Genomic DNA, 27,888 nt, shown 5'->3' with positions numbered 1-27,888 from the left:
AATCTCGCACCGAATCGTCCATAAATTCAGACGTGGGAATGGTTGTGTTGCTTTGCAGCTTGTCATCAATCATTACGGACGCGACTCCCAACAGTAAAAAACCGTCATCCTTGAATTACAATCCCGCAAAATCACGATAACCCATCCAACCAAACACTCCAAACCATGCAACCCAAATCTCCTCTCTCACTCTTCTGCCTCTCCTCCTTCCTGGCATTCTCATCAATCTCTTTCCTCCTCTTCGCCAATCTGACAGCGTCCGATCCACAGTCCCAATTCCTCGACATAGGTTGCAGCTTATACAACGTGACAAGCCGGGCGGCCTTCTTCAACAACATCAACGCCACGTTCGCCGAAATCCGGTCCAAGCTCAACTCTACTGCCCGGTTCGCTACTGCAGATCGGGCCCGCGCCTCCAATCCGCTCTATGTACTCTTCCAGTGCAGAGGCTATCTCTCCACATCCGACTGCCTCGCTTGCTTCACTGTCGCGGCAGTACATATCCGGAACTGCTCAGCTGCAAATGGGGCTCGCATTTCCTATGACGGATGCTTTCTGAGGTACGAGAGCAATAACTTCTATGGTGAGACGACAGCGCTGGGGAATTTTGGGAGATGTGGGAATGGAACGGCGTCGAAGGTGGTAGGGTTTAATCAAACGGCTGATAAGCTGCTGAGGGATCTTACGGTGGCGACGCCAAGGATAAACGGGTATTTTGGGGCAGCAAGAAGGGAAGGGGCGGGGGGTGCTGTGGTGTACGGGGTGGCGCAGTGCGTAGAGACGGCGAGTGAGACAGGGTGTGGGGATTGCTTGAGAGTGGCTTATGGGAATATACAGAGGTGTCCGCCGGATGGGAATGGGAGGGGCGTGGACGCTGGGTGTTTTTTGAGGTACTCGGACAAGGAGTTTTTCAGCCTCAATCAAACGGTGGATATCGAGCGTTTCTTGACAGGTGAGTGGGCTCTGTATGACCCATCCATGATGGTCATTGGATGTTGGCCATGCGTTTGTAGATTGAATATAGGCCGTTGGTTATTCTTTCATGCTTTTTTTTTTTTTTTTATGAGACGAGCGGAGACGGATTGGCTACTCCCCCGCCACCTGCCCGGTGGTTCTCTGTGGCCCCACCATGATGTATGCGTTTCATCCATTCGGTTCATCCATTTTTACAGATAATTCTAGGGCTTGTTACAAAAAACATGAGGGATATAAATCTCAAGTGGACCACACCACAGGAAAACAATAGTGATTTAATATCCACCATTAAAATCCTCCTAAGGCCCACTGTACTTTTTTTTGACATCCAATCTATTGGCTAGGTCATACAGACCCAGAAAACAAATACCTTGTCCCCAGAAAACTTTTTAATAGTTGACGTTAATTCAACACTGTTTCCTCTAAGGTAGTCTACTTAATATTGGGATATACGTCCATTTTTATCTCATTCTATACAATGATCTAAAAAAGAAGATGGTCGGCATGAATAAAACACATACATCATGGTGGGGCCCACAGAGCACCGACCACCAGCCATTGGCTGGTGGCAGGGGGAGTAACCAATCCGTTTCCGAAACCAGCTGCATGAATCGACTGCGTTTGGCTGGTAACCCCAACGCCAGCCAGATAGATCGAAGCTCTGTGGGCCCACCATGAAGTATGTGTTGTAACCACTCCGTCCATGCATTTTTTTAACTGTAAGTGGCTTTTTCCAGTGGTGTGGTCCAGCTGATTTATGGATCTACCTCATTTTTGGCTCACACCCTCACCGGATTAGATGCGTTTAAGCGGCACGGAATTACCAAAATGTAATGATTACACTATGACAGGGATTGTCCTCTAATCCCATGGCTCGGAAGCCATCCCGTGTTTGGGAAACGGATTGGCTACTCATCTTGCCACCGCCAGTCGGTGCTATGTGGCCTCCACCATGATTTCATCCATGCCGTTCACCCATTCTTCCATGTCATTTTGTGGTATGAGCCCAAAAATGAGTTTGATCTAAATCTCAAGTGGACTGCACAGTTGGCCGTAGGAGGTTTTTAATGGTGTAATTCAATCACTATTGTTTTCCCATAGTGTGGTCCACCTGAGATTTGTATCTACCTCATTTTTTAGATTAAGCCCTAAAATTATATTTCAAAATGGATAGAAAACATAGATAAAACATATACATTATGGTGGGATCCACCTAGCACCGACTACTAGCCACGAAACCAAAGTAGGCCGGCGCTGATTCTAAAAAGGGCTTCAACCCCTGCTATATGTGAGTCCCAAAACGTGACATTGCAAAGATCCATGGGATCTTCAAACCCACTCCCACCTAATCCCATTTAAACCAATGCGCCAAACGCCCCCTAAAATAATTTTGACAAAATTACAGACGGCGCGGATAAAACAGATGCATCGTGGTGGGGCCACATAGCTTTGACACCAGCTATCTGGCTGGTGTTGGGGTCATCAGCCAAACCGCGTCCTGCGTGGATAGGCTTTTGAAGGCCAGTTTTTAGTTGGGTCTAAAATAAGGCTCGGGTCTGGCCCGTTTAGTAATCACACTCACACCTTCGATTGCCGCCCATTTCATTCACCTCTTACATGCTAAACTTTGCAAGTATGCAAGATCCAAGCCGCTCACCAAAAAGACCGCATGAGTACAGAGGCCTCACGGAATATCAGGCCAAAGAGATCATTAGCTGGGCCACACACCTACAAAAATCAGTGTTCAGTTTAGGGTAACTGTGCCAATGAGGCTGATGGCCTGCCAGATCCAGGAGCCCAACCCAGCTTTTGACCAGGCTTGGATCAGGCATACATGGCTTGTTGGGCCGAGCTTCATCTGAAGTTGTTTTAGATCCATCTGGCCGAGTCCAGTGTGACCTGACTTGACTTCATATGTACATTTCTTATACTCTACAAATATGCCATTCTAATCGTCAATTAGGTGTAGACTGTTATTTTTTTTCCTTTAAGAGTCAATTTTTGTGATCAATGTGTAGCCAACTTGATCAATGTATGGATCTTTCAATTGACCCACTTTCTGCCATTAATCACAACTCTAATTTGGACCATGCATTGTCTTCGTATGACTGTGAGATTATACAAAATTTGAACCCTAATCTATGATTCTACACCGCCAAATGATGACCACCCCAAAGTTGGTTCCTTCTTTTTTATGCAACAAGTGAAATTTTAAATTTAAAATATTCTCACCATTAATCAACTACCAAAATTTACCTAATTGTTTACCAATCATAATTAAGTATTTCCTCCAATTTTGGACACGTGTGCATGGGTGTGGAATTAGTGATGTTAGTAACATAATGGCATAAATACGTGGACGTGCAGGGAAATCAAGCAAGAGGAAGAAAGCCATAATAGGAGGTGCTGTGGGAGGAGCTGCTGCTATCCTATTATTTCTCGTTTTGTTGCTATTGCTTCGACATTCCAAAAAGACTAAGAAGAAGCCTCAGAAAGGTACCGTATGAGAAATATTTGCGCAAGCGGGACCCATGGTTCAGTGATCCAAACCATTGGTCTGTTGCTCCATACTGTTGATGGACTGTGAAATCTCCTTGACAGGACATTCCCAACCTTGAATTTTGGTGGCCTGCAGAAAAATGCATCAACTGTCCACATTCAACTAAAAAATTAAGGCCAACATTGGTGGCTAGGTTCTTCTTGTCCATTTACAGTGGAGCCCAACAGACCAACAGCCTGGATCAGTGGACCATGTGCCCCCGTTTATACAAACCGTATGCATGTCCCACTGTCGAGGATGATGATGAATTTTATTCCACAATTCACCACAATTCACATGCTTGTTATAGAAAACTTGAGGCTACATTTAGATGCACATGCAAAATATACTGCAAACATTCATATTAGTTGATAGAAAATAAGGAAAATCAATGATGTTTCGTAGTATTCATAAGGTGGAAGTAGCACTCAAAATGCAGATTTATGCTTATTCGGATGTCTGGCTCGCAATTTATGTGATTGCAATATGGAGCCGAAACCATTGATGTGAATGCCAAGAAAGGAAATTATGATTTTGGTTATTTCCATTTTAGGGTGTGTTTGTATGGAGCATTGAATTCAACCATGATTATTCATCAAATAAAGTTTAAATAACAAATTTGTGATTTCAAGTTATTTGTATGCATTGTGTGGATATGAAGGTATGGACTCGAAATTGTAGTCATGTTACTTTCACGTCAGGCCTCCAAGAAATATAACTGCAATTTGAGTGCTATTTCCTCATTACATTATTTCTCTTTGTTATTTCATCTTGATTAAACTGGATGTTCGCAATTCAAAAATTGTTACTTAATGCTGCATCTGGTTTCAACATGAAATATTATGAAATTTCATGATTGATCAATCTAATTTGGTGCAAAATACCATTGAGTTATCATGATATTTGTTACAACCGAATGCATCCTAAGCCAGAAGCGTGAAACAAATGCAAGAAACATCAGTATTCATGAGAGGAAAATGGATTCCAAGTATCTATGATCTATAGATTCTCATTTGGCTATTTTACCAATACCTTTATCTGCTCCAAGGAGCTAATACTCAGGACCAATCATGCCCTAGTAGCTTGATTATTCGATGCATGTGAGGTGACTTCTACTTCAATTAAGAAGGCTCACTGAAAATCTGCCTGTCTTGGGTTGCTTTTGCTTCAAGTAGAACCAAAGTAAAGGCAGTGCCACAATGTGTCTCTCGATCTGATGTGAGGGGACTTGTTCCTGCGCAAAGTCCATGCATTTTTAAAATATTTGGGCCAATACACCCCACTGAATCCTGATTTTTGGGGGTCGTTTGGCAGCATGGATTTCGGGCACTTAGGAATCTTAATCCAGAATTTTCAATCCAAATCATATTTGGCACTTCCCAAATCCTGGATTTCAAATCCCCGAAAGGGCCTCTTTTAAAATTCAAGAGAAAAGGAGTGTGGAAAATCCTGAATTTTCAATCCTCTTCAACTGTCATCACTGCTCTCTCTTCATCTCTTTTAAGGCCCCTCGAGTCAAAATCCAGTATGCCAAAGATAATTTTTGGATTCCACAGGATTGAAAATCCAGGATATGAAATTGTTAACTTAGAATACAAATCCATGCTACCAACGACCGCTAAGATGGACATTTTCAATGTCACTTTTTCCTTAGATATTCATCACTCCAATGAATATGCTAGCAATCATGCCAAGTCCCAAGAAATTGAGGTTCCCTGTGCAGTTGTTCTACCAAATTATGGTTGGCTGGGTTTCCAGAGTGCCCTTAATGAGCTTGGTATTTGGGGTAGCATGGAAAACAAAACCCACCATACATGCTTTCACATTTTTTTTTTCTCCACCCCAAATGTTTTTTTGAGATATTGATGTAGAGCGGGTCGCAGACAGTTTCATGGCCAAGATGGATCAGAAAAGGCCCGGTCGACGACAGAAGTGATCCGGACCGTCAGACCTTAGATCGGGCGTATCTCGCAATCCGGAATGAGTTACCTGATGTAAAATATATGATTTTGGGGTAGAACGAGCTACTTTAGCCAACCAACCTAGCTATGCTGGGTTACGCAGCCCGGAATTACAAAAAACCCCTGGATTGACGGTTGTTTCCCTGCTTTATTTTCGTTTTTACTATAAATAGTAAGTTTTAGTTTGATTATAACTCTTCATCCGTCGGGCTTTAGGAGTTGCGTCCAACGTGAAAAGAGCTTAGAATAATTAGGGGAACGGTTTGGTGAAGCCAAATAGGACACTTACTATTTTTGGCCGAAAACCTTGCGCACTAGTAGACATCATGACCGTCTATAAATAGTAAGTTTACTATTTATAGTAAGTCGCAACTTTTAGGAGTTTTAGTTGTAGTTTGATTCTAATTTCTTTCCCATTGCTTGGTACCCCTATTTAAAGGGTTGTGAACTCGTTTTTAGTCATCAATTAATCAATTTCGAATTTATTAGAATTTATTTCTATTTTCTACTTTCTTTCCTTGTGGATTCAAGAAGTCTCTGTGAGGAGTCCAGAGAAGCTCTGTGGATTTGGAGTAGTTATCCTCATCACGTTCATTCCTGTGTCAATTGGTATCAAAGCGAGGATTCCACTCGGGCCGATGGCAAACAATGAAGGTATGAATCAAAATCCTGTGGACAGTGATCCAGGGATTCGTTATCTTTCGGAAAGAATGGAAGCTTTCCACCAGGAGAGTCGGTTGACCATGCAAGGGCTGCAGACAACCCTCGACCGTCTTGTGGATGCGCTACTTCCGCCCTGAGCCTTAGGCGGTGCTCACCACCTATAGTTGCTCCACCACCCATGGTTGCTGTACGACGCAACCCCGATTTCCGTAGAGCACTACCATTGGCAAACCGTAGGGCTACACCAGATGATTCAAGTTCTAGCGATGAGGACCTTAATGAGGGTTTTGCTCGACGACCAATCCATGGAGGTGATCATTTAGATCGTGCTGAAAGAGACTATCGAGGTAAGGTTGAACTTCCTAGTTTTAACGGTTTATTACGTATAGAAGATTTTCTCGATTGGCTAGCCGAAGTAGATAGATGTTTTGATTATATGGACGTGCCAGATCATAAAAGGGTAAAATTAGTAGCGTTTAAATTAAAATCTAGTGCTTCTGCATGGTAGGAACAATTACAACTCTCATGAGGCTGCCAGAACAAGGCGCCCATCTTATCATGGCCATGGATGAGATGTCTTCTTCGATCACGATTTCTCCCTAGTGATTATGAGCAGATATTATTCCAGCAGTATCAAAATTGCCGACAAGGAAATCGAACTGTCACAGATTACACTGAAGAATTCCAACGGTTAGCTACATGAAACGATCTGTCAGAATCTGAGTCATAAAAGGTGGCACGATTTATAGGTGAGTTGCGACCGACAACTCAGGACCGAGTTCAGATGTACCCAGTTGAGACCATGGATGAAGCAGTTCAATTAGTGGGTAGGGCAGAAACACAACGTGCAAGAGCTCTTGCTCATCCATATCCTTCAACTCGACCTCCCATGATGGGTCCTACGCAGGATCCAGTGCTGGCACGAGGAAAAGATTCAGTAGGAAAACGTCCTCAACCTCCTAGTAAGTTTTAGTTTGATTAAAACTCTTCATCCATTGGGCTTTAGGAGTTGCGTCCAACGTGAAAAGATCTTAGAATAATTAAGAGAACAGTTTGGTGAAGCCAAACAGGCCACTTATCAAACACTCGTCCTCAACATCCCACAACACACTTGACTATAAATGAAGGGGGCACTGAAAATGAGGCCGTAGAAGAAGACCATGACTTTAATGAACATGAATAAACTACTGAAGAAATAGCAGGTGGCGATGAAGTGATGGGTAAGGATCGTGGCGAATTTCTAGTTGTGAGGCGATTACTGTATGCCCCACGAAAGGAATTACATCCACAGTGACACAATATACTTCGTATTCGGTGCACTGTCAACAGAAAGGTCTGTGATATGATCATAGACAGTGGAAGTAGCGAGAACATCGTCTCAAGAGTGATGGTGAACAAGCTGTAGCTACTGACAACGAAACATCCTTCCCCGTACTCAATTAGTTGGATAAAAAAGGTGAATGAGACCAAGGTAACTGAACAATGCACTATCTCGTTTTCAATTGGCAAAAATTATAGGGATCAAATACTTTGTGACGTGGTCGACATGGAAGCTTGTCATATGCTACTCGGTCGACCCCTACAGTCGTCGGGGACGAGATAATATCTACATATTCGTCAAGGATAGTTGAAAAATAATCCTTATCCCTATGGCACTAGAGAACCACCCTAAAGCCTCTAAAGTGGAGGGGAGTTCCCTTTTGACCATTCGGAATTTCATGGAGGAATCCAAGGAAACTAGCGAGGTATACGCCGTAGTGGTGAAGGGCGAGGAAGAAGAACCCTCAAACATCCCTCCAAGTTTAAGACTGTTGCTAAACGAATTCAAAGAAGTCTGGCCTGAGGATTTACCTGATGGATTGCCCCCATGAGGGACATCCAACATCACATAGACCTCGTCCCTGGGGCTAGCCTGCCCAACCACTCTCATTATTGAATGAGTCTGAAGGAGTGCGAGATACTTCAGGGGCAAGTGGAAGAATTGATCCATAAGGGTCTCTTGAGAGAGAACATGAGCCCATGTGCCGTACTAGTATTATTAACGCCAAAAAAAGATGGAAGCTGGCGCATGTGTGTCGACACCCGGAAAATCACCAAAATTACCATCAAATATCGGTTTCCAATACCATGGTTGGAAGATATGCTCGATATGCTAGAAGGGGCTAAGGTGTTCTCTAAACTAGATCTAAGGAGCAGGTACTATCATATTCGTATCTGACCCGATGATGAGTGGAAAACGACATTCAAGACTAAGGGTTGTATGAGTGAAAAACGACATTCAAGACTAATGAAGGGTTGTATGAGTGGCTGGTCATGCCCTTCGGCCTATTGAACGCACCAAGTACTTTTATGCATTTGATGAATCAAGTTCTAAAACCGTTCACTGGTTGATTTATGGTAGTATATTTTAATGACATATTGATATATAGCCAGGATGAGGCGGAGCACAGGAAACATATCAGACAGGTGCTGCAGGTCCTACAAATTAATAAGTTGTACCTCAACCTGAAGAAGTGTAGTTTTTTAACTGACAGCCTGTTGTTTCTAGGATTTGTTGTAACGTCCACAGGCATTCGCGTGGACGATGAAAAAGTGCGAGCTATTAGGGAATGACCAATCCCGACAAACATTCATGAGGAAAGGAGTTTTCACGGGTTGGCGACTTTCTATAGTCGATTTGTGCGAGATTTTAGCACCATAGTCGCGCGTATAATAGATTGCGTGAAAAAATGACCGTTCCAGTGGACCGATAAAGCTGACAAGAGCTTTCATGAGATCAAGTATTGTTTGTCTACAACACCGGTCATGGTGCTTGTCATGCCCCGAACTCGGAAACCGGGCTCACAAAATTTTCGATTGCCGAACCCAGCGCCGACAGCCTCCGTAGTACCCCATTCTCGGCTCTCGACACCCAAAGGCCAGGTTCCGATCCTGGGATGCTACAACGAGGATTTCTAATCATCAATTTGATTTGTAATGAGCATAACCAAGCATAACCCACGAACAATAACCACAAGAACACCATCACAAAATCCACTATGATCAAAAACTTTTGAGTACAATGCGTGAAAAAGGAAAATACAAGATGACGATAATAACAGGAAGGGCATGTGTATCTCAAGGTCTCACCCATGAAGGGCATTATTCGATTTGGAGCGAAGGGCAAGCTTGCCCCGAGATTTATAGGACCTTTCGAGATCACTGAGCACATTGGCGCAGTGGCCTATTGGCTTGCCTTACCATCTCAATTGTCTAGCATTCAAAATATTTTTCACGTCTCTATGTTGAGGAAGTGTGGGTCAGACATAGTTCCTGTTATCGATTGGCAGCCGTTGGAGGTTCGTGAGGATGCTTCTTACATTGAGCAGCCAGTTTGTATCCTTGATCGGAAGGAGCAAGTCCTCCAAACCAAGGTCATCCTCTTGGTGAAGGTTCAGTGGGGTCACCATTCTTTTGATGAGACATCTTGGGACCTAGGATCCTCTGCTTGATGATATCGATAGCATCTGATGTCTCCTGCACAAGCTCAGGACCTAGGAGACACCGCTCTCCAACCTCGGTCCAACAACTCGGAGACCTGCACGGTCTACCATATAATGCCTCAAAAGGAGTTATGCCAATGGTCGCTTGATAGCTGTTGTTGTATGCGAACTCAGCCAATCGCAGATGCTCATCCCAGCTACCCCCGAAGTTAATCACGCAAGCCCGAAGCATATCCTCAAGGATCTGGTTGACCCTCACGGTCTGACCATCGGTCTGCGGATGATACGTGGTGCTGAGCTGCAAATCAGTGCCCATCGCTCTCTAAAAGCTCCTCTAGAACTGAGATGTGAACCTCGGGTCTCGGTCAGAAAGGATCGAGATTGGAACGCCGTGCAGTCTCACAATCTCCTCAATGAATAACCTCGCAAGTCGGTCCAAAGGCCAAGTTGCACGAACCGCAAGGAAATGTGTCAACTACGTTAGCTAGTCCACGGCAACCCAGATGGCATCATGACCATACTGAGTCCTCAGCAAACCCATAATAAAATCAGTAGATACGTGCTCCCACTTTCACGTCAGGACACTCAACGGCTGCAATAGACTAGGGGGTCTCTGATGACCACCTTGACACGCTGGTAAATGTCACACTCGGCCATAAAATTGGCGATCTAGTACTTCATCCCTGCCCAAAAATACTGTCTTCTCATATCACGATACATCTTCGTCGAGCCAGGGTGGATAGAAAACCGTGATCGATGTGCCTCGGTCATAAGATCTCTGCGCAACTCAGGAATATCCGGGACACACAATCGGCATCTGAAGCGAAGTCCACCATCAACACCAATCTGCCAATCTGTCTGACTCTCAGATGCTGCCTCTGCTCGATAATCCTGTAACGACTCGTCTGTCTGCTGAGCCTCGATCACCCTTGCGACAAGAGAGGGTTGAATCGATAGGCTCGATAGCTGAACGATAGAAGACTGCAGACCAAAATCGAAGTCGTACTCTGCTATATCCTCGAGCATCCTCCATTCCTAAATCATTATGTGTGCCACCAGGCCTCGTGGCTGACGGCTGAGGGCATCTGCTACCACATTCGCCTTGCCTGGGTGGTACTAGAGGTCAAAATCATAGTCTTTCAGAAGTTCCATCCAGCGTCTCTGTCTCATGTTTAGCTCGGACTGAGAGAATAAATACTTTAAGCTCTTGTGGTCAGAGAAGAGCTCGAACCTGACCCCATAGAGATAGTGCCTCTACACCTTCAGTGCAAAGACAACTGCTGCCAGCTCCAAATCATGCGTGGGGTAGTTCAGCTCATGGATCTTGAGCTGACGAGACTCGAAGCCCACAGGCCTGCTGTGCTGCATCAAGACAGCACCTAACCCAATACGCGAAGCATCGGTAAATACAACAAATCCATCACTCTCAGAGGGAAGAGTGAGGACAGGAGCGGACGTCAGACGGTCCTTCAGCTCCATAAATGCTCGCTTACAGGCGTCGCTCCAAATAAAAGCTGCGCCCTTCCGAGTCAACCTGGTCAATGGGGCTGCAACACAGGAGAAGCACTCAATGAAACGCCGATAGTATCCCGCTAAACCAAGGAAACTGCGAATCTCGGACACAGTCGTGGGCTGACCCCACTGACGCACTGCCTCAACCTTCGAGGAGTCCACTGCAACACTCTCCCTTGTCACCACTTGACCGAGAAATTTCACCTCCTCCTGCCAGAACTCGCACTTCTCCAGCTTCGCATATAGCTGGTGGGCACGAAGGGTCTGCAAAGCGATCTCCAGATGATGCATATGGTTGTCACGGGTCCTCGAATATATCAGAATGTCGTCGATGAAGACCACAACAAACTGATTGAGATATGGACGGAAGACCTCGTTTATCAACTGTATGAAGACCGCGGGTGCATTGGTCAGTCCGAAGGACATGACCTGAAACTCAAAATGACCATAACGCGTCCTGAAGGCCGTCTTTAGGATGTCCTCCTCTCGGACTCGAATCTGATGATAACCGGAACATAGGTCAATCTTCGAAAAGAACTTTGCACCCTGCAGCTGATTAAACAAATCATCTATCCTCGGGAGCAGGTACTTGTTCTTGATTGTGACCCGGTTGAGCTCGCGGTAGTCCACGCAGAGCCTTAACAAGCCATACTTCTTCCTGACGAAGAGTACCGACGCTCTCCAAGGCGAACTGCTCAGACGAATGAATCCCAACTCACGCAACTCGTCCAACTGCCGCTGCAGCTCACGCAACTTCATCGGTGTCATACGGTACGGGGCCTTCGAGATAGGCGCAGTACCAGGTACAAGATCTATCTGGAACTCAATATGACGACGCGGTGACAATCCCAGAATCTCCTGGAACACGTCGGGGAAATCGCAAACAACTGGCCATTAATCAATACAACTGGCAACAGGCTCCTCAACGGCGTAGGACATCAAGCACGATAACGGCTCTCCTCGGGGCTCTGCAATGAACTGAAACTGCGGCAAGCCTGGTATGCAGAATGTGACCATCCTTGCGGAACAATCCAAGATGATGTGGTACTCAGCAAGCCAATCCATGACTAAGATAATGTCGAAATCTGACATCAGCAGCACAAATAAGTCAGCGGGCAAGAAAATCTCTCCCACTAACACGGGGCAAGACGAACAAAAACGACCTAACACTGTAGTCTTCCCCAAGGGTGTCGATGCGGTCAATCTCTCGGTAGAAGACTCGGTCGGTAATCCAGTCGATCGGTAAAAATCCTCAGACATGAATGAATGCGAAGCACTGGAATCAAACAATACTCGGGCGATGCATGAAGAGACTGGAAGTATACCCTCAACGACTCCTCCGAAGGTTTACGGGTCCTGCTAAACCGCATAAAATTTAACCTGAGCTGGCTGGGGAGGTGCCTGTCCCCTCTGAGGTCCCTGGTGCTGCTGCTGCCTCTGCGGCGGCCTGTATGCTATCTCTGCTGTTGCTGGGGTCTCGGCGGCTGAGGTGGCTATGGACGCTGCTGATGGGGTCGCTGTTGTGCTGGAGGCTGCTGTGGTGCTCTCGGCTGCTGCAAATGAGGGCGGGGGGACTCAGATATGCGGTGTCCTTTCCCACCACATCCAAAATAAGCCCCTGTAAACAGCTGCTGGGGTGGCGCTGGAGGTGCTGCTGGGGTTGTTAGTGCTCTAGTAGGTGGGTGACTCTTATACCTCTATGGGCGTCGATGCTGCTGGGAGTTACTGGAGGGGGCCCGCCTCTTCCGATTCTGTCCTCTCCTCTGATCTCGATAGCTCTGCGAGCCGGCCCACTCAGTCTCGTAAATCTGGGCCCTCCGCACTACTACCTGAAAGGTCGGAAGCTCATGCCCAATAACACAGCCTCGAAGACTATAACGTAAGCTGTTCTCGAAACGGCGGGCTTTCCGCCCATCATTATTAACCATATATGGCGCAAACCTCGATAGCGCCACGAAATGGGCCGCGTACTGTGCCATGGTCATGTCCCCCTACACCAGAGTCTCGAACTCCATTGTTCTCTAGTGTCGAATGTGGTCAGGGAAGTACTGCTCCTTGAATCGGTCGATAAAGTCCTCCCATGTCCAGACATAATTAGGTCCTGCGACATGGGTGATAGAGGTCCACCAATGCTCTGCCTCACCCTGGAGAAGGAATACAGCCAACCGGACTCGCTGCTCGGTCGTACATGACATGGTATCGAAGATCTTCTCCACATCGGAGCGCCATCTCTCAGCTGCTGTCGGATCTGGCTCGCCCTGGAAACGCGGAGGATCAAGCTGTCTGAACTCTCGAAGAAGGGCACTCGCGCGCTCCTGCTCGGCCTGGGCTGGAGAAACAACTGGGCGCCTGCCCTGCCCCTGAAGTGCAGCAGTCACAGCCTGCAACATCTGCTGTAACTGCGAGGCACTCACAGGCACGGTCGGATCCGCACCGGCATCAGGTGGAGGAACGTCATCCTCAGGCAGGGGAGCAGGGATCTCTGGCGGTGGAACGGGAGGCGCAGGTGGTAAAGCTGGAGCCTCAGGTGGTGGAGCGGGGTGCGCTCGGGTCGCTCTCCTGGGCGGCATGTCCTATAGGAAAGAACAATGACGCCAATCAACCTTGAGAATCGCATGTTAGGGAACTCAAATGGAAGGTTACGCACCCGGAACCTAATCGTCCTAAACTCATAGCAAACATGTGATGTTGTTCTCGGTTATTCCCAAGTTATGCTCTGATACCAACTTCTGTCACGCCCCGAACTCGGAAACCGGGCTAATAAAATTTCTGATCTCCGAACCCAGCGCCGACAACCTCCGTAGTACCCCATTCTCGGCTCCTGACACCCATACGCCAGGTTCCGATCCTGGGATGCTACAACGAGGATTTCTAATCATCAATTTGATTTGTAATGAGCATAACCAAGCATAACCCACAAACAATAACCACAAGAACACCATCACAAAATCTACTATGATAAAAAACTTTTGAGTACAATGCGTGAAAAAGGAAAATACAAGATGACGATAATAACAGGAACTCTAAAAGCTCGACTGCACAGTCCAACAACGACAAGGCTACGGCTGCGTCCTGGCGTCACTTGCATACATCAATTGTGCATAGGCTTATAGAAAGCTTAGAGGGTGGTGTAAGTGTGTGCATAATATAAGCGTGCTCAGAATATAAGGTCGGGGTAATGAAGAATCATGCTGATGAGTACATAAATGCGATCAGCCTTACCAAGGCTATGCGGTGCAAGATGTGAATGCTATCGGCCATAACACGGCCATGCGATGCGAGATGCAACTCAAACATGCCAATCCTCATCATATATCAATACAGTTCTCATTCTAAATAATCACCAGGGTTTAGTACAAGCCGCACAGTCCAAGTGAGCGTAAGAAACCTCACTATCTGCCTGGCCAATAGTCTGTCAATACCTATCTGGCACGTCGATAGCGGACCTATTGGCGAGCTAGTCAAACTCAGCCTAGTAATGCCCCCTACCCTTGGGCGAGTAAGGCCACACCCCTTTCCAACCGACTATGACACAGTGGGAGACGCGGCCTCCTGGTATTCGGCCCTCGAGCGCTTATATATCCACTCGGTCTCGACGTTGGCGTTATCCTTTGGTACCATTGGGTTTAGGGATTTTCACCCAGGGATATCTATAGTGCCCCGATGCTTAGTAACAATATTTCCGGTATCCAATCTAGCCACCCACGATGTGTCTATGGAGGCTATGGCCCTGATGTCACTAGGGCATATAGTAATCACAATCACACTAATGCAAGTGCATGAATCATACTATTAGACATGCAACAATCCTGCGAGTACCGAACGCTCATGTGGGGTAACTCCACCTGTCAGGGAGCCCATAAACGATCTGCCCGAAGGCATATGCTATGATCAGTCACTTCTTATATCAGGCATACATATGATGTGTATGATCATGAATCATGGATCTACGCTATACATGTTATGTGGTGATGGGCTCTGATCAAAACGAAGATGGGCCTAGATGGCTTATATGCTACAGGTATGGGCCTATTAATGGGCCCTAGGGAGAGAGTGACAATGCAGACATTTAACCAACATCATCCTTACAATGTGGACATCAAACCATCATTGCTCCCAAGGTATAGCCCGCTATAAAATCAACACATATACCATGGTGGAATCACACTACAATGGGCCTTATGTACGTCCTATTGGGCCTTGACCCATGGGCCTCCAGTACATCAAATGGGCCTCATACATGGGTCTCATATATATATATATATATATATATATATATATATATATATATATAGGTGGACCTCAACGACGGGCCACAAATGCATCAAGATGGGCCTAGTCACATGGGCCTTGCATACATCACAATGGGCCTCATAATATGGGCCTTATCACATGGCCTTAAAATATCCTCTAAAATGGTTGGACGGTTAGGATGAAACATATGCATCATGGTAGGTCCCATAGGGATGGAAGGCATAGATAAATCACATACTTCATGGTGGAGGTCCACACTGATGAAAGGTGTGGACACAATTCATACACAAGTGGGTCCCAAGTAGGACCCATCATAATGTTTATTTCCCACCTAACCTAGGGTCTACTGAAATGTTTATTTTCCACCCAACCTAGGGCCCAACATAATGTTTATTTTTCAACCAACCTAGGGCCCAGCATAATGTTTATTTTCCAACCAAATGTTCATAAGGTCACGTGGACCAGGGTAGGTCCCACTGTAATATTTATTTATCATCCAATCTATTCATAAGGTCACGTGGACCAGAGTAGGGCCCACTGGACTGGGGCCCACTGGAATGTTTATTTTCCATCCAAAATGGGCCCACTGCACTGTTTATATGACACCCAAACTGTTCATGAGGTCACGTGGACCAGGGGTCCACGGTGATGCTTGTCTGCCATCCAATCTGTTCATAGGGTCACATGGACCTGGGTCGGACTGGGGCCCACCGTAACGTTTATTTGCCCTACAACTTGTTGATAGGGTCACACGGTAAGGGAGGAGGCCATCGTAATATTTATTTGACATGCAACCTGTTTACAAGGTCACGTGGACCTAGGGGTGGGCCTGGGGCCCACTATAATGTGGTCCACAAATCCATGTGTCCCACTTGGCTGAGGGTTTAGACCAAGTTCCAGCCGCATCCAATTTTTAGGTAGGCCCCACCAAGTGATTTTATATGTTGTAGGCATGTCTTCACATGATTTTAGATGGTGTGGCCCCCCTGAGTTCCGTATACGGCTGATTTTTAGGGTGGCCTCCTGGTCCGAGGGAACCCATCAAATGCATGGTGTGAATGTTCAAAATGCATGATGGTGGGGCCCACAAATGGGGCCATGAGGGCCTGCCAGGCCGTCCGCCTGCCCACTGACAGCTGCTGCCTTTGCTTCATCATTTAAAAAAAAAAAAATGTTTTTCTACGGATTTTCCTAGGTGGGGCCCTCGTACAAAAAATCCAACCCGACCACTGGGTTCTACGGTCCATAATCGTCCAAATGAGATCAATATGCGACATATTCTCGGCGAATAGAAGATTCAATGTGGGTTTTAACGGTATTACCGCTATTTCCTATGGTATGGCCCGCCTGAGAATCGGATTGGTCCCAAATTTTGGCTCAACGCCTAAAATGATCTGAGGAAGAGGATGGACGGCTTGGATTTTATACATACATCCAGGTGGGGCCTACATGAGCAGCCCACCCTAAAAGCAATTTTTTTTTCTTTGCTTTTTGCTTTGTTAGTACACACCCATGTCAGTATACACACACACACACGCACCATGTTAGCCATGGTTTGTCCAGCGTCCAGGGACACTGGACGGCATGAATAGAACACGAGTATCATGGTGGGTCCCACATGGATGTGGCCCACCATGGATGTTTATATATATATATATATATTATACATATATATATATATATATATAAATATAATATAAATATATTACATATGTTTAGATCTAGTGGGTGGGATTTCCCTGATATGTGGTGAGCCACTCTGTCCGATGGATGGATTAGATCTAATACAATTTCGGTGGGGCCCACAACATTCAAGGGAAAGAAAAAGGGAGAGAGAGAGAGAGAGAGAGAGAGAGAGAGAGAGAGAGAGACGATGAGATAAAGGGACCCCGCCACTATGGGTCCCTCTTGATTAAATCACATACATCAAAATGGGTCCCACCAACAAGTGGGCCCTAAGATAAGAAATAACGGTAGATCACCCACCTATCGGTCTCCTCCTTGCTCCCTTAGCCTCCTTAGCTCCTTGCCTTTACTTTTAATGGTGGTAGATGATAGATCAACGGTTGAGATGGGAGGTGAGAGAGTAAGGAAAGTGGGCCACACTTGGCATTTGGGAGGGGAAAGCTTGGACGTATGGAATGTTGTTGCTTGGGAGAGAGTTTTTAAGAAATAAGAGAAATGGAGAATTAATGGATGAAGGGATGGGTGGAGTGGTGGTTGTAAGGAGAGGTATGGGTTGGGTTGAAATTTTGGTTAAAGAGGAATGGTGAGGGGAGAGAGAGAGTTGACTTTTGAAAATGGAGGGATGGGGCTTGTACTTGAGGTATGGTTGTACTTGACATTGATTGATTGATTGATTGATGGGACATGACGTAGAGATTCCCTCGATATTCGTAATGTGCAGCGTTTCTTCGAAATAAACGCTGGCCTACATCTCCTGGCTTGGGTATCGGTTCGGTGCGCGAGTCGCTGCTTTAAACCGCGGCGACGATGCGGTCGCTATGATACAAGTTTCGGGTTGAGCCGACTTTGGCATGTAGGTCCCAGCTTAGGATTGGGTGCAATCGTCAGATACGGTGCAAAGGTTGCCGAAATTTGACCGGAAGGACCGCGGAAGCCAACTGAACGGTACGGACTAGGACACGAGTCTTACAGTGCTTCCTAATTTTGACAAATTGTTTGAGATTGAGTATGACGCTTCATACGTCAGAATTGGGGGAGTATTATCACAGGAAGGCAGGCCGGTAGCCTTTTACAGCGAGAAGCTTAGCGAAGCCCGCAAGAAGTGGTTGACTTATGAGCTGAAGTTGTACGCAATTGTTCAGGCACTGCGACATTGGCGGCATTATCTGATTCAAAGAGAGTTTGTTCTGTATACTGATCATCAAGCATAAAGTTTATTAATAATCAGACTAACATGAATCGTGTGCATGCTAGATGGGTTGCATTTTTACAGGAATTCACGTTTGTTCTGAAGCACAAGTTAGGGCAATAGAACAAGGTGGCTGATGCACTTAACTGTCGTGCATCACTACTTGTTACGATGAGCAACAAGGTGGTCGGCTTTGACTATCTCAAGGAGCTGTATGCCAAAGATGAGGACTTCAACGATTCTTAGGTGAAGTGTCAAGAAGGTCACCCCAGTGACCTTCATATATAGGACGATTTTCTCTTCAAAGGGAATCGATTGTGCATCTCTTAAAGTTCTCTGAGGGAGCAGATTATTCAGGAGCTACATGGAGGTGGCCTCGGTGGACACCTTGGGTGAGACAAGACTCGAGCTCTTGTGGAAGAGTGGTATTACCGGCCGTAATTAGTACGTGATGTAGGAAAAGTCATACAATGTTGTCATGTTTGTTAGATCTCGAAGGGGTAATCTCAGAATATGGGCCTCTACACCCCGTTACTTATGCTTGACGGTCCTTGGGAGGATTTATCAATGGACTTCGTGCTTGGTCTCCCACGAACACAACGCGGTATGGATTCGGTGTTTGTGGTAGTAAATCGTTTCTCCAAGATGACACACTTTATCCCATGCAAGAAGACCTTCGATGCAACACACGTGGCGAATCTATTCTTCAGGAAGGTCATACGGCTACACAGGGTCCTCAAGACCATTACTTCTGATCATGACACGAAGTTCATTAGACACTTTTGGCGGACTTTGTGGACTCGATTCGATACACGACTTCAATTCAGCAGTGCTTACCACCCACAGACTGATGGGCAGACCGAAGTTGTGAATCGCATGTTGGGAAACTTCTTTCGTTGTATTTCAGGAGAAAAACCGAAGCAGTGGGATTTGGCCTTGTCTCAAGCAGAGTTTACATTCAACAACATGGTGAACCGCTCGACAGGGAAATCACCGTTCCAGATTATCTATGAACGAGTGCCTCGCTACACGCTTGACTTGGTCCCTCTGCCCAAGAACCCAGGCACGAGCATTGCAGCAGAACATATGGCAGACAAGATCATGGGCATCCATGCGGAAGTGCAGACCAAGCTATATGCCTCGAATGAGAAGTATAAGGAACAAGCGGACAAGCACCAGCGACAAAAAGTATTCGAGGTAGGCGACCGCGTTATGGTGTATCTATGCAAAGAGAGATTTCCGACTGGGACGTACAACAAGTTGAAAAATAAGAAGATTGGACCCGTCCCAATCATTCGAAAGATCAATGACAACGCTTATGTTGTTGATCTTCTAGATGACATGGCGATCTCACGGACTTTCAACGTCGTGGACCTGACCGAGTATCATGAACCAGCGCAGGATGAGAACTCGAGGATGAGTTCTTTTGAAGTGGAGGGGACTGATGGCGGATAGTTTCATGGGCAAGATGGATCAGAAAAGGCCCGGTCGATGACAGAAGTGATCCGGACCGTCGGACCTTAGATCGGGCGTATCTCGCAATCCGGAATGAGTTACCTGACATAAAATATATGATTTTGGGGTAGAACGAGCTACTTTAGCCAACCAACCTGGCTATGCCAGGTTACATAGCCCGGAATTACGAAAAACCCCTGGATCGACGGTCGTTTCCCTACTTTAATTTCGTTTTTACTATAAATAGTAAGTTTTAGTTTGATTATAACTCTTCATCCGTCGGGCTTTAGGAGTTGCGTCCAACGTGAAAAGAGCTTAGAATAATTAGGGGAACGGTTTGGTGAAGCCAAATAGGACACTTACTATTTTTGGCCGAAAACCTTGCACACTAGTAGACATCACGACCGTCTATAAATAGTAAGTTTACTATTTATAGTAAGTCGCGGATTCTAGGAGTTTTAGTTGTAGTTTGATTCTGATTTCTTTCCCATTGCTTGGTACCCCTATTTAAAGGGTTGTGAACTCATTTTTAGTCATCAATTAATCAATTTTGAATTTTTTAGAATTTATTTCTATTTTCTGCTTTCTTTCCTCGTGGATTCGAGAAGTCTCTGTGAGGAGTCCAGAGAAGCTCCGTGGATTCGGAGTAGTTATCCTCATCACGTTCATCCCTGCGTCAGATATTAATGGAAAGTTCGTGTTATAATTTTCATCAGCGATTGGGCTGCACAGGCCAGCAAGAACAACTGCTCTTGCTAGATAGATGGGCTGGTAGAGACGGCGTTATTATTTCAATATCTCCTAGTCATTAGATGAGCTGGTAGAGATAGTATAGTGTGTGTGAATGATCCAGGGTTCGATCCCTAGTACTCTTACCTTTCAAAAAAGAAAAAAGAAACAATGCCAGCAAGATGCATGGTTGCAGCTGAAAAGTTTGGCCAAACTAGAATCTTATTGCTCATGGTTACCCACATGAAGCCCAACTTTTGGTGAATGTTCAGGAATTTTGTAACTAGAATCCTCTGCCAAAGCTGCTGATCCCGTTTAGAAATTGTATCATCCACTTTCATTTGAAATCTCACCTCTCTCTTTCATGAACTACAGATAACATGATTCAACAAGACCAGCTTCAGCTCTATCCATTTCATAATATATGTGATTCATCATTTTGTGAACACAGTAGTCAAGTTGCTGTAAACACAATCACCGAAAAAAGTCAATATTTTAGATCATTAAATATGAATACACATAATTGTAGCCTTGTTTGAGCTATTTAGGGCTGGCTTTATGAATCTTGTTTCACTGGTCTTTCTTGTCAAGGTCCCTCTCCTCGGTAAGCAAAGAGGCCTTGGCATCTCCACTGACCACCTTGAATTGATCCAAGTCATTCTAAGTATTTCCCTCATCCTTCTTTCAAGCCATTAAATCTAATCAAAATTTCGCTCCTTCCCCGGTTTGTATTGCACATGGCAGGATCTTTTAGAACAGCTCTCCATCATCTTATCTCCTTTTTAGTTTTTATCCTTGGGCCAATTTGGACGACCTTGTTTTTTAATTCCATTCTTCCTGGTCTTTCCCACAAGTCTATCTTGACATCATTGTCTGTGATTCTCATCCTCTGCTCATGTCAATTCTAGTGACTCAACACTCTACCCCCTCTAGAATACATGGCAGAAAGACATAATTTCTTTTGTCAATGCTTTTCCAATGTCCCTGTTCCTGAACTCTTTTTATTATTAATTTTCTCTTTCCACTCCTGCATGAAAATCCAGCTTCCTTCATACCATTAAGTTCAAGCCTACATGTTAGTAAAGGATGCAGGAATAGTAAATGTTTATGACGAATGGAATGTTTTTAGTATTCTACTTTCTCTCTTGACTTCTTGGTTTCCAGCTATAGCTCTCTAACATACTTGTTTTGCAGGAGACATATTAGGGGCAACCGAGTTGCGTGGCCCAGTAAATTTTCGTTACAAAGATCTGAAAATTGCAACCAAAAATTTCAGCCAAGAAAATAAACTGGGAGGAGGAGGCTTTGGAGACGTATACAAGGTAATATTTCCCAGTTGATGTTTTTTTCTAGTGTTATTTACTGCTACATGTAATATTTAATCTTCATCTGCAATCAGGACAATATTATGGCCCTTGATAGAGTGGAATGGCAGAATAGGATTCATGTAGCTGACCCTGATTAGTTGGGACAAGGCTTAGATGATGATGATGGTGATGATGATATTCAATCAGGGTATTTTTGGATGTTCCATCAAGTAGAATTTCTGTGTTTACTCTAATATAGTGACCAAATTGCAATTTCCTTAGCATTCACATCAGGAGTTTGGGTTTCAACATGCAATTATGTTTCTTTCAAGTTGGAGTTGAAAGAAACTAACTGCAATTTGAGCACTACTTCCTCATTGTTAAATGATAGAAAAACATCATTAATTTTAATCATTTTCTTAACATTGAACTGAATGTAACAATTCCCTTGTACATATAAAACAGCCTTCAACTTTTCAGATACTTCCAAGATAATATATTATTTTGTATATGTCAGGGTGTTCTGAGAAATGGGAAAATAGTGGCTGTGAAGAAACTTGTATTAAGCCAATCCACTACTGCCAAGGAAGATTTCGAGAGTGAAGCTAAGCTTATAAGCAATGTTCATCACCGGAATGTCATCCGCCTGCTGGGATGTTGTAGCAGAGGAACTGAACTGCTTCTTGTTTACGAATTCATGGCGAATAGCAGCCTTGATAAACTCTTATTCGGTATCGTCATCTTTCCACTGTTGCTACAAACATTAATTGATCAATTTGCAATTCCAAATGATTTTGGGTCATTTATTTCTATACTGCTGTGAATTAGTGGTAGCTTGGTCAACGTCTGCTAATCTCTCTCTTAATTCGTAATAAAAACATCCTGGTTTCTTTAAAAATAAAAATCACTATTAGGTAATGGCAACCCATTAAATCAGAGAATGCCTAAACGGGTTGCAACATTAGGTTTTAACCTCTGGAAACAGTGTTGAGACTTTGACTAGTCCCTTCTGTACAAGACTTTCACCAATGCAATCTTTCACACAAAGCACAAAACATGTTGAAGTAGAGTATCATCTAATTTCATTTCGTTGAAACATCAAAGCCAGAAAACAGGTTTCTTTATATTCTAAGAATTTCAATTCTTTTCTTCTTTCTTTCATTCTTCTATGATTCAATGTGGACCACAAGTAGAACATGGCGGGTTGGGAAAGTTTCTTTTCTAGGCTACTTGAATTTTCAGAAGAATGTTGGAATGTATCAGGCCATTTTGCATTCTATCATATTTGCATTCCTTATCAATAGTCTATTTACTCTATTTACATGCATAGCCCATTGTACCTACTTAGCTGTTTCTGCTAGGCATGCATATAATAGGGCATGACATTTTCGGATACTTTTACATCTGATTCTCCATTAACTGTGTAATAATATGCACATAGTTTTTTGTTTTTTCCAGAAGGAATGTAGACATGATCAGGACTACTTCCTCATTTTGAATTCTTGGACACGTTTATTTCTTCATGTCAAACTGAATGTTCCTCATCCAAATCACTTGTGCATCCATGTGCATCCTAAATAAATATTTCTAGCACATAAATATAGTCTTTTGCTGCATCTTAAATTTCAAGCTTTATGGAACCATTACAAGTCGTACCAATGGCGTACCAGGTATTCATTTTGATGAGATGATGAATATCTACCCTTATTCTTACTTTTTCCCCACCATCCGAATCATTTGTTACTTCATATTTTGGAGTGATGTAATCCTTTCATCCTCATGGTTTACTTTCTAGATACTTACCATTCACATGCTTTCATCAACCTTCTGAAATAATACATGCCTTCTATTTACCAAAACAAAGTATTTTATATTAGTTGTACTGTTTTTTTTTTTCCTATTATTTCACACATGTAAATGATAATTTGTACAAGAATAGCAAGCATGGCTGTGTTAATATACTCTCCCTCGTGGGGTAGATATATATGGATGTGTTCAATGTGGTTAATCCATATTCATGAGCCCGCAGGGAAGGATATGTATAGTATACCTCGGTTTTGAGTTTGTACAAGGCCCACGGTTCCATGATCCAGACATTCCTTTGTGGGGACCACCATGGATTGGACAATGTCCCAAAATCTCCTCTCTCCATTTGTCACTGGAAAATTATAAATGTTTAAGAAGAGAAATGCCGCAATGGTCTGCATCGAACTGAAAGGAAAGCCCAAGACTTGTGGCTAGGATCTTCCAACAAATAGTTTCAGTGAGGGCCAATAGACCAAGGGTCTGGATCACTGAATGATGGGCCCCACTCGTACAAACTGAAAAACCACACATACTATACATCTCCTACTTATAATTTCTAATCTAATAATATTTACATCGAAGGGCTATATGAAGAAGATGGTAAACATTACATGCTAAAATGCCCGAACCAAAGCCTAAATTTATCATAGCATAACAATGCCAATGCATTAAAATCTTCATTATGCCAACTTAAATGGAGAATATATATTGTAACTCATTGTCTGTCGCTTCTCTCTACTTTGGCCTGATCAAATTCCAGCTGTCATGCCTCACAGGTGAGAGACGTGGAACCCTTAGTTGGAAACAGCGGTTCGATATAATCATTGGAATGGCTCGTGGCATTGCATATCTACACGATGAATTCCATTCCCGCATCATACACCGAGACATCAAGTCCAGTAATATACTCCTCGATGATGATTTACAGCCCAAAATTGCTGATTTTGGCCTGGCAAGGCTTCTTCCAGAGGACAAGAGTCATCTTAGTACCAGATTTGCAGGAACCTTGTAAGTCAAAGTAACTGCAATCATGTGAATTCTCATGATCTCTCCATCTTTGACCATATGTCCAATTCTTCTACTATTTTTTTTTTTTTTTCTCATTTCATTTTGAAAACTGACAATTCATGGAAAAAAGCTGACACATTCCCTTCATGGGATTCTTCATATCAACTGATGCAACTTAGATGAGTAGATTTGCCAAAAGTAGGGAGATTTGATGTTTTTTCCAACTTTAGTTTGAAAGCTATGGTTTAAAACTCAGAGCTGGGACTCATACTAGGAAAAGTTGGTCATTTTTTTGTGAAGTATGAATGATCAGTTAATGAAGTTTGCTAACCCAAGCATACAAGGTATATCATCTGCACATATGCTGGCATGGCGGACAGGTGCAATATCCAAGCTCAGATGGTTCCAACCGTGTATTCTTGTCTAGAAATCAGGCCAGTGCACTCATCAGTTGGGGTTCATTCATAGTGGCAGGTGGACAGCTTAGAAAATTCCAGAAAAGTTTTCTTCAGCGGTATAATTTTTTTCTTAAACTTTCGCCCACCTAATCAGTGGATCAACATGATTCTCTGGCCAGGGCATCTGCACAGACTCCCCTGATGGATGGGTTGGATCTTTTACCTATGTGCTATGCCGGCAAATGTCATGGCATGTACGTGAGCTCCCTTCCACAGGCATGTGGGCTTACCAAAGCTCCTCAACTAATATAAAAATTCAGCTTCCTTTTACAAAAGCTCTTACAGAGTTTTTTGAAAAACTCAGTTCTCTGAACTCCATACTACCCCAACCAAGATCCAAGTCAATTTTAAACCTTGTCAATTGCTAATACAATCTCATTGGACAGGGGGTACACAGCACCTGAGTATGCAATACATGGACAGTTAACTGAGAAGGTTGACACATACAGCTATGGTGTGGTCGTCTTGGAAATCGTAAGTGGTGAAAAAAGTAACGAACCAATGCGTGAACCGGAAAAACAATACCTACTTGAATGGGCAAGTTCTTCTGAACTCATTAATTCTTATGTTGTTCCACAATTACGATCTCTATGCTCTGGCTAACCACATTATCCTTCTATGGAAGTACATGGTGTAATGCAAACAAAACCATATAATCTATGAAACTGCAGTCGTGGTCATCCACCCTACTTTATCCAGCCTTGCACGTGTGTATATGTCATTAATTATGCAATATTTACACACCCTTACATCCGTCTATTATTCATTTTCTGCTATTATTTACATAGTTTGAGTGTATTCTCTATTTTGTTTAGATTTTATACTCATTTGATGCAACAATTTGGTATGTCTTTCATTCAAGGAAGATCCAATGCTCTCAGAAGCAAGAAATTTTGGTGCCTTCACTTTCTACATTATACGCTTGGCATATATGTTTCATGGTCTGATTCTGAAGAGCTTAGTCATGGGTAAAACCAAAAGGGTCATAAACCAAAATATGATGATGATTGGACAATTCTAATCATTTTTTTTTTTAAATCCAAATTTTATCAATTTTTGTACATCATTTCAGCATGGTTAGGAATATCCTTGGTAATTGTAACTTTTGGTCTATGGCCCATTAATTATGGAGCCTAGTGATGAATGAACGGTTCGCCATCATGATACACATGCCATGCATAGAGTAATGAAGGTGGATTGTAGAGGTAGAAAATTCTATGCTTGTGCGAGTATTGGAATGGAGGGATATGTGCAAGAATAATTGGATTAGAAAAAAGAAAAAAGGTCAGATAGACTTTCTCTACCATCTTCTTTCTTTTACAATTTTCTGCATACTGAAAATGCAGATTTTCAGTTCAAGAATCTCCATGATACAAGCAATGACTGGAAATCTTTACCCAAAAAACTGCCTGCAACCATGATTCACCTTCCAAAATTGCAAGTTGAGATCAAGATTCTAGGATCAATGGAAGGAGTTTTGAGACCAGGACAATTTGATGAAGAGGAGGGACAAAACTACTCCAATTTTCAAAGCCAACCTCTGCACACAGTAACCAAATACCCTTGAAGGTAAAAGAAAATATTAGCATTCAAGGGGACAGAAATACCCTTGATTAAGCGACTTAAGTACATATTACATATCTTACCTTCAAGGGGAGCTTCTGACATCTGTCTTATGAGTATCCTTTAAATGGCCTCTTCTTGCTTCATGTTGCAATCTGATAATTATCATTATCATCATCATCATTTAAGATGGCTATTAAATATATTTACTTAATTGTTAGATATCAAGTTCTGTCAATTGTAGACTCAATTGAGTTTTGATTGAGTTGAGCAAAGTTTTCGGGGTTTGAACTATGAGGGATGCCCCAAAAATCTCCCAAAATGGATATTCCTGACCCTTTGATCATTTTCCTTACAAATCGACAGTCAAAGAGAAAATACAGAAATGATTTCCTTCAACAGAAAACAGCCCAATGATTGAAGGATTATGATATTTGAGTCCAGGAAATATTCCAGCAAACCCCCTATCACAATGAGGCCCATAAGAATGATGGTTTGGACCACTTTTAAATGCTCGTTTCAACCTCGTCTAGTGACACATAAATACACCCTTCTTTGAAAAAATATATTCTTAAATTCTTTTAACTATTTAGTGGCATTGCTCTGTTTGATTAACATGAATAGATCATTTTGGGGGCTTGACAGGCATGGAATCTTTATGAGAAAGATGCACTGATGGAGTTGGTCGATGAGAACTTGGACCCAAAGGAGTACACAACAGATGAAATCAAGAAAGTTATAGAGATAGCTCTCATGTGCACCCAATCCTCAGTCGCTTCAAGGCCAACCATGTCTGAAGTCGTGGTTCTGCTGCTGAGCAAAGGTCAGGTTGTGATTGAGCCCACTAGACCCACCTTTGTAGATGCTACCACTAAAGTTGATGGAGAAGTGTTCACCTTGGATGTGTAGTCCACATTGAATGTTACCATGTCAATGTCTCTGCCCGATCATTGACATGTAACTATGCAATTGTGGTCCTGCTAAGACTATGAGGAAAACAAATAGTAGGAGAATAATTAGACGAGGTTATGCTATGCAAAGGCTGTGTATGTAATAACTGGAAGTGCTATTAGAGATGAAAATGGCAAGATCTGGACATGCTTGTCTAGTCGGGTCCAGTTGGGAAGATTTAAATAACGTGGAATCTATAGCCGTGGTTGTCTTTAGAGCAGCTTTCTTCTTTGGAAGCTTGCGTTCATCTTTGATGAATTTGTAGGGAGGTGAATGGCATTGCCGAATTGCTTGCTTGGTAAGGAGTTTGTAGAGATTCACTTTTTAATGAAGGTGTATGGTCCTCAGCT

General features: G+C 43.7%; 1 protein-coding gene across 4 annotated transcripts; it reads left to right on the top strand.

Annotated features, from left to right (window-relative positions):
- Positions 1–92: 92 nt before the first annotated feature.
- LOC131242993 (cold-responsive protein kinase 1-like) lies at positions 93–27,888 on the top strand. Of its 4 annotated transcripts, none has more exons than XM_058242032.1 (7): positions 93–952; positions 3,343–3,471; positions 21,640–21,767; positions 22,270–22,483; positions 24,335–24,566; positions 25,411–25,561; positions 27,233–27,888. In XM_058242032.1, the coding sequence occupies exons 1-7, from the start codon at positions 166–168 to the stop codon at positions 27,494–27,496; spliced, it is 1,905 nt and encodes a 634-aa protein (XP_058098015.1). In that variant the 5' UTR covers positions 93–165; the 3' UTR covers positions 27,497–27,888. The 4 variants fall into 4 exon arrangements, with proteins under 4 accessions (XP_058098015.1, XP_058098016.1, XP_058098017.1 ...); XM_058242033.1 differs by lacking the exon at positions 27,233–27,888 and adding an exon at positions 26,230–26,460; XM_058242034.1 differs by lacking the exon at positions 27,233–27,888 and adding an exon at positions 26,234–26,460 and having other exon boundaries at positions 25,411–25,565.

The sequence above is a fragment of the Magnolia sinica genome, chromosome 4, assembly GCF_029962835.1.
Source record: "Magnolia sinica isolate HGM2019 chromosome 4, MsV1, whole genome shotgun sequence".
In the NCBI taxonomy this organism is placed as follows: Eukaryota; Viridiplantae; Streptophyta; class Magnoliopsida; order Magnoliales; family Magnoliaceae; genus Magnolia; species Magnolia sinica.
This window is presented reverse-complemented; position numbering and strand designations above follow the sequence as displayed.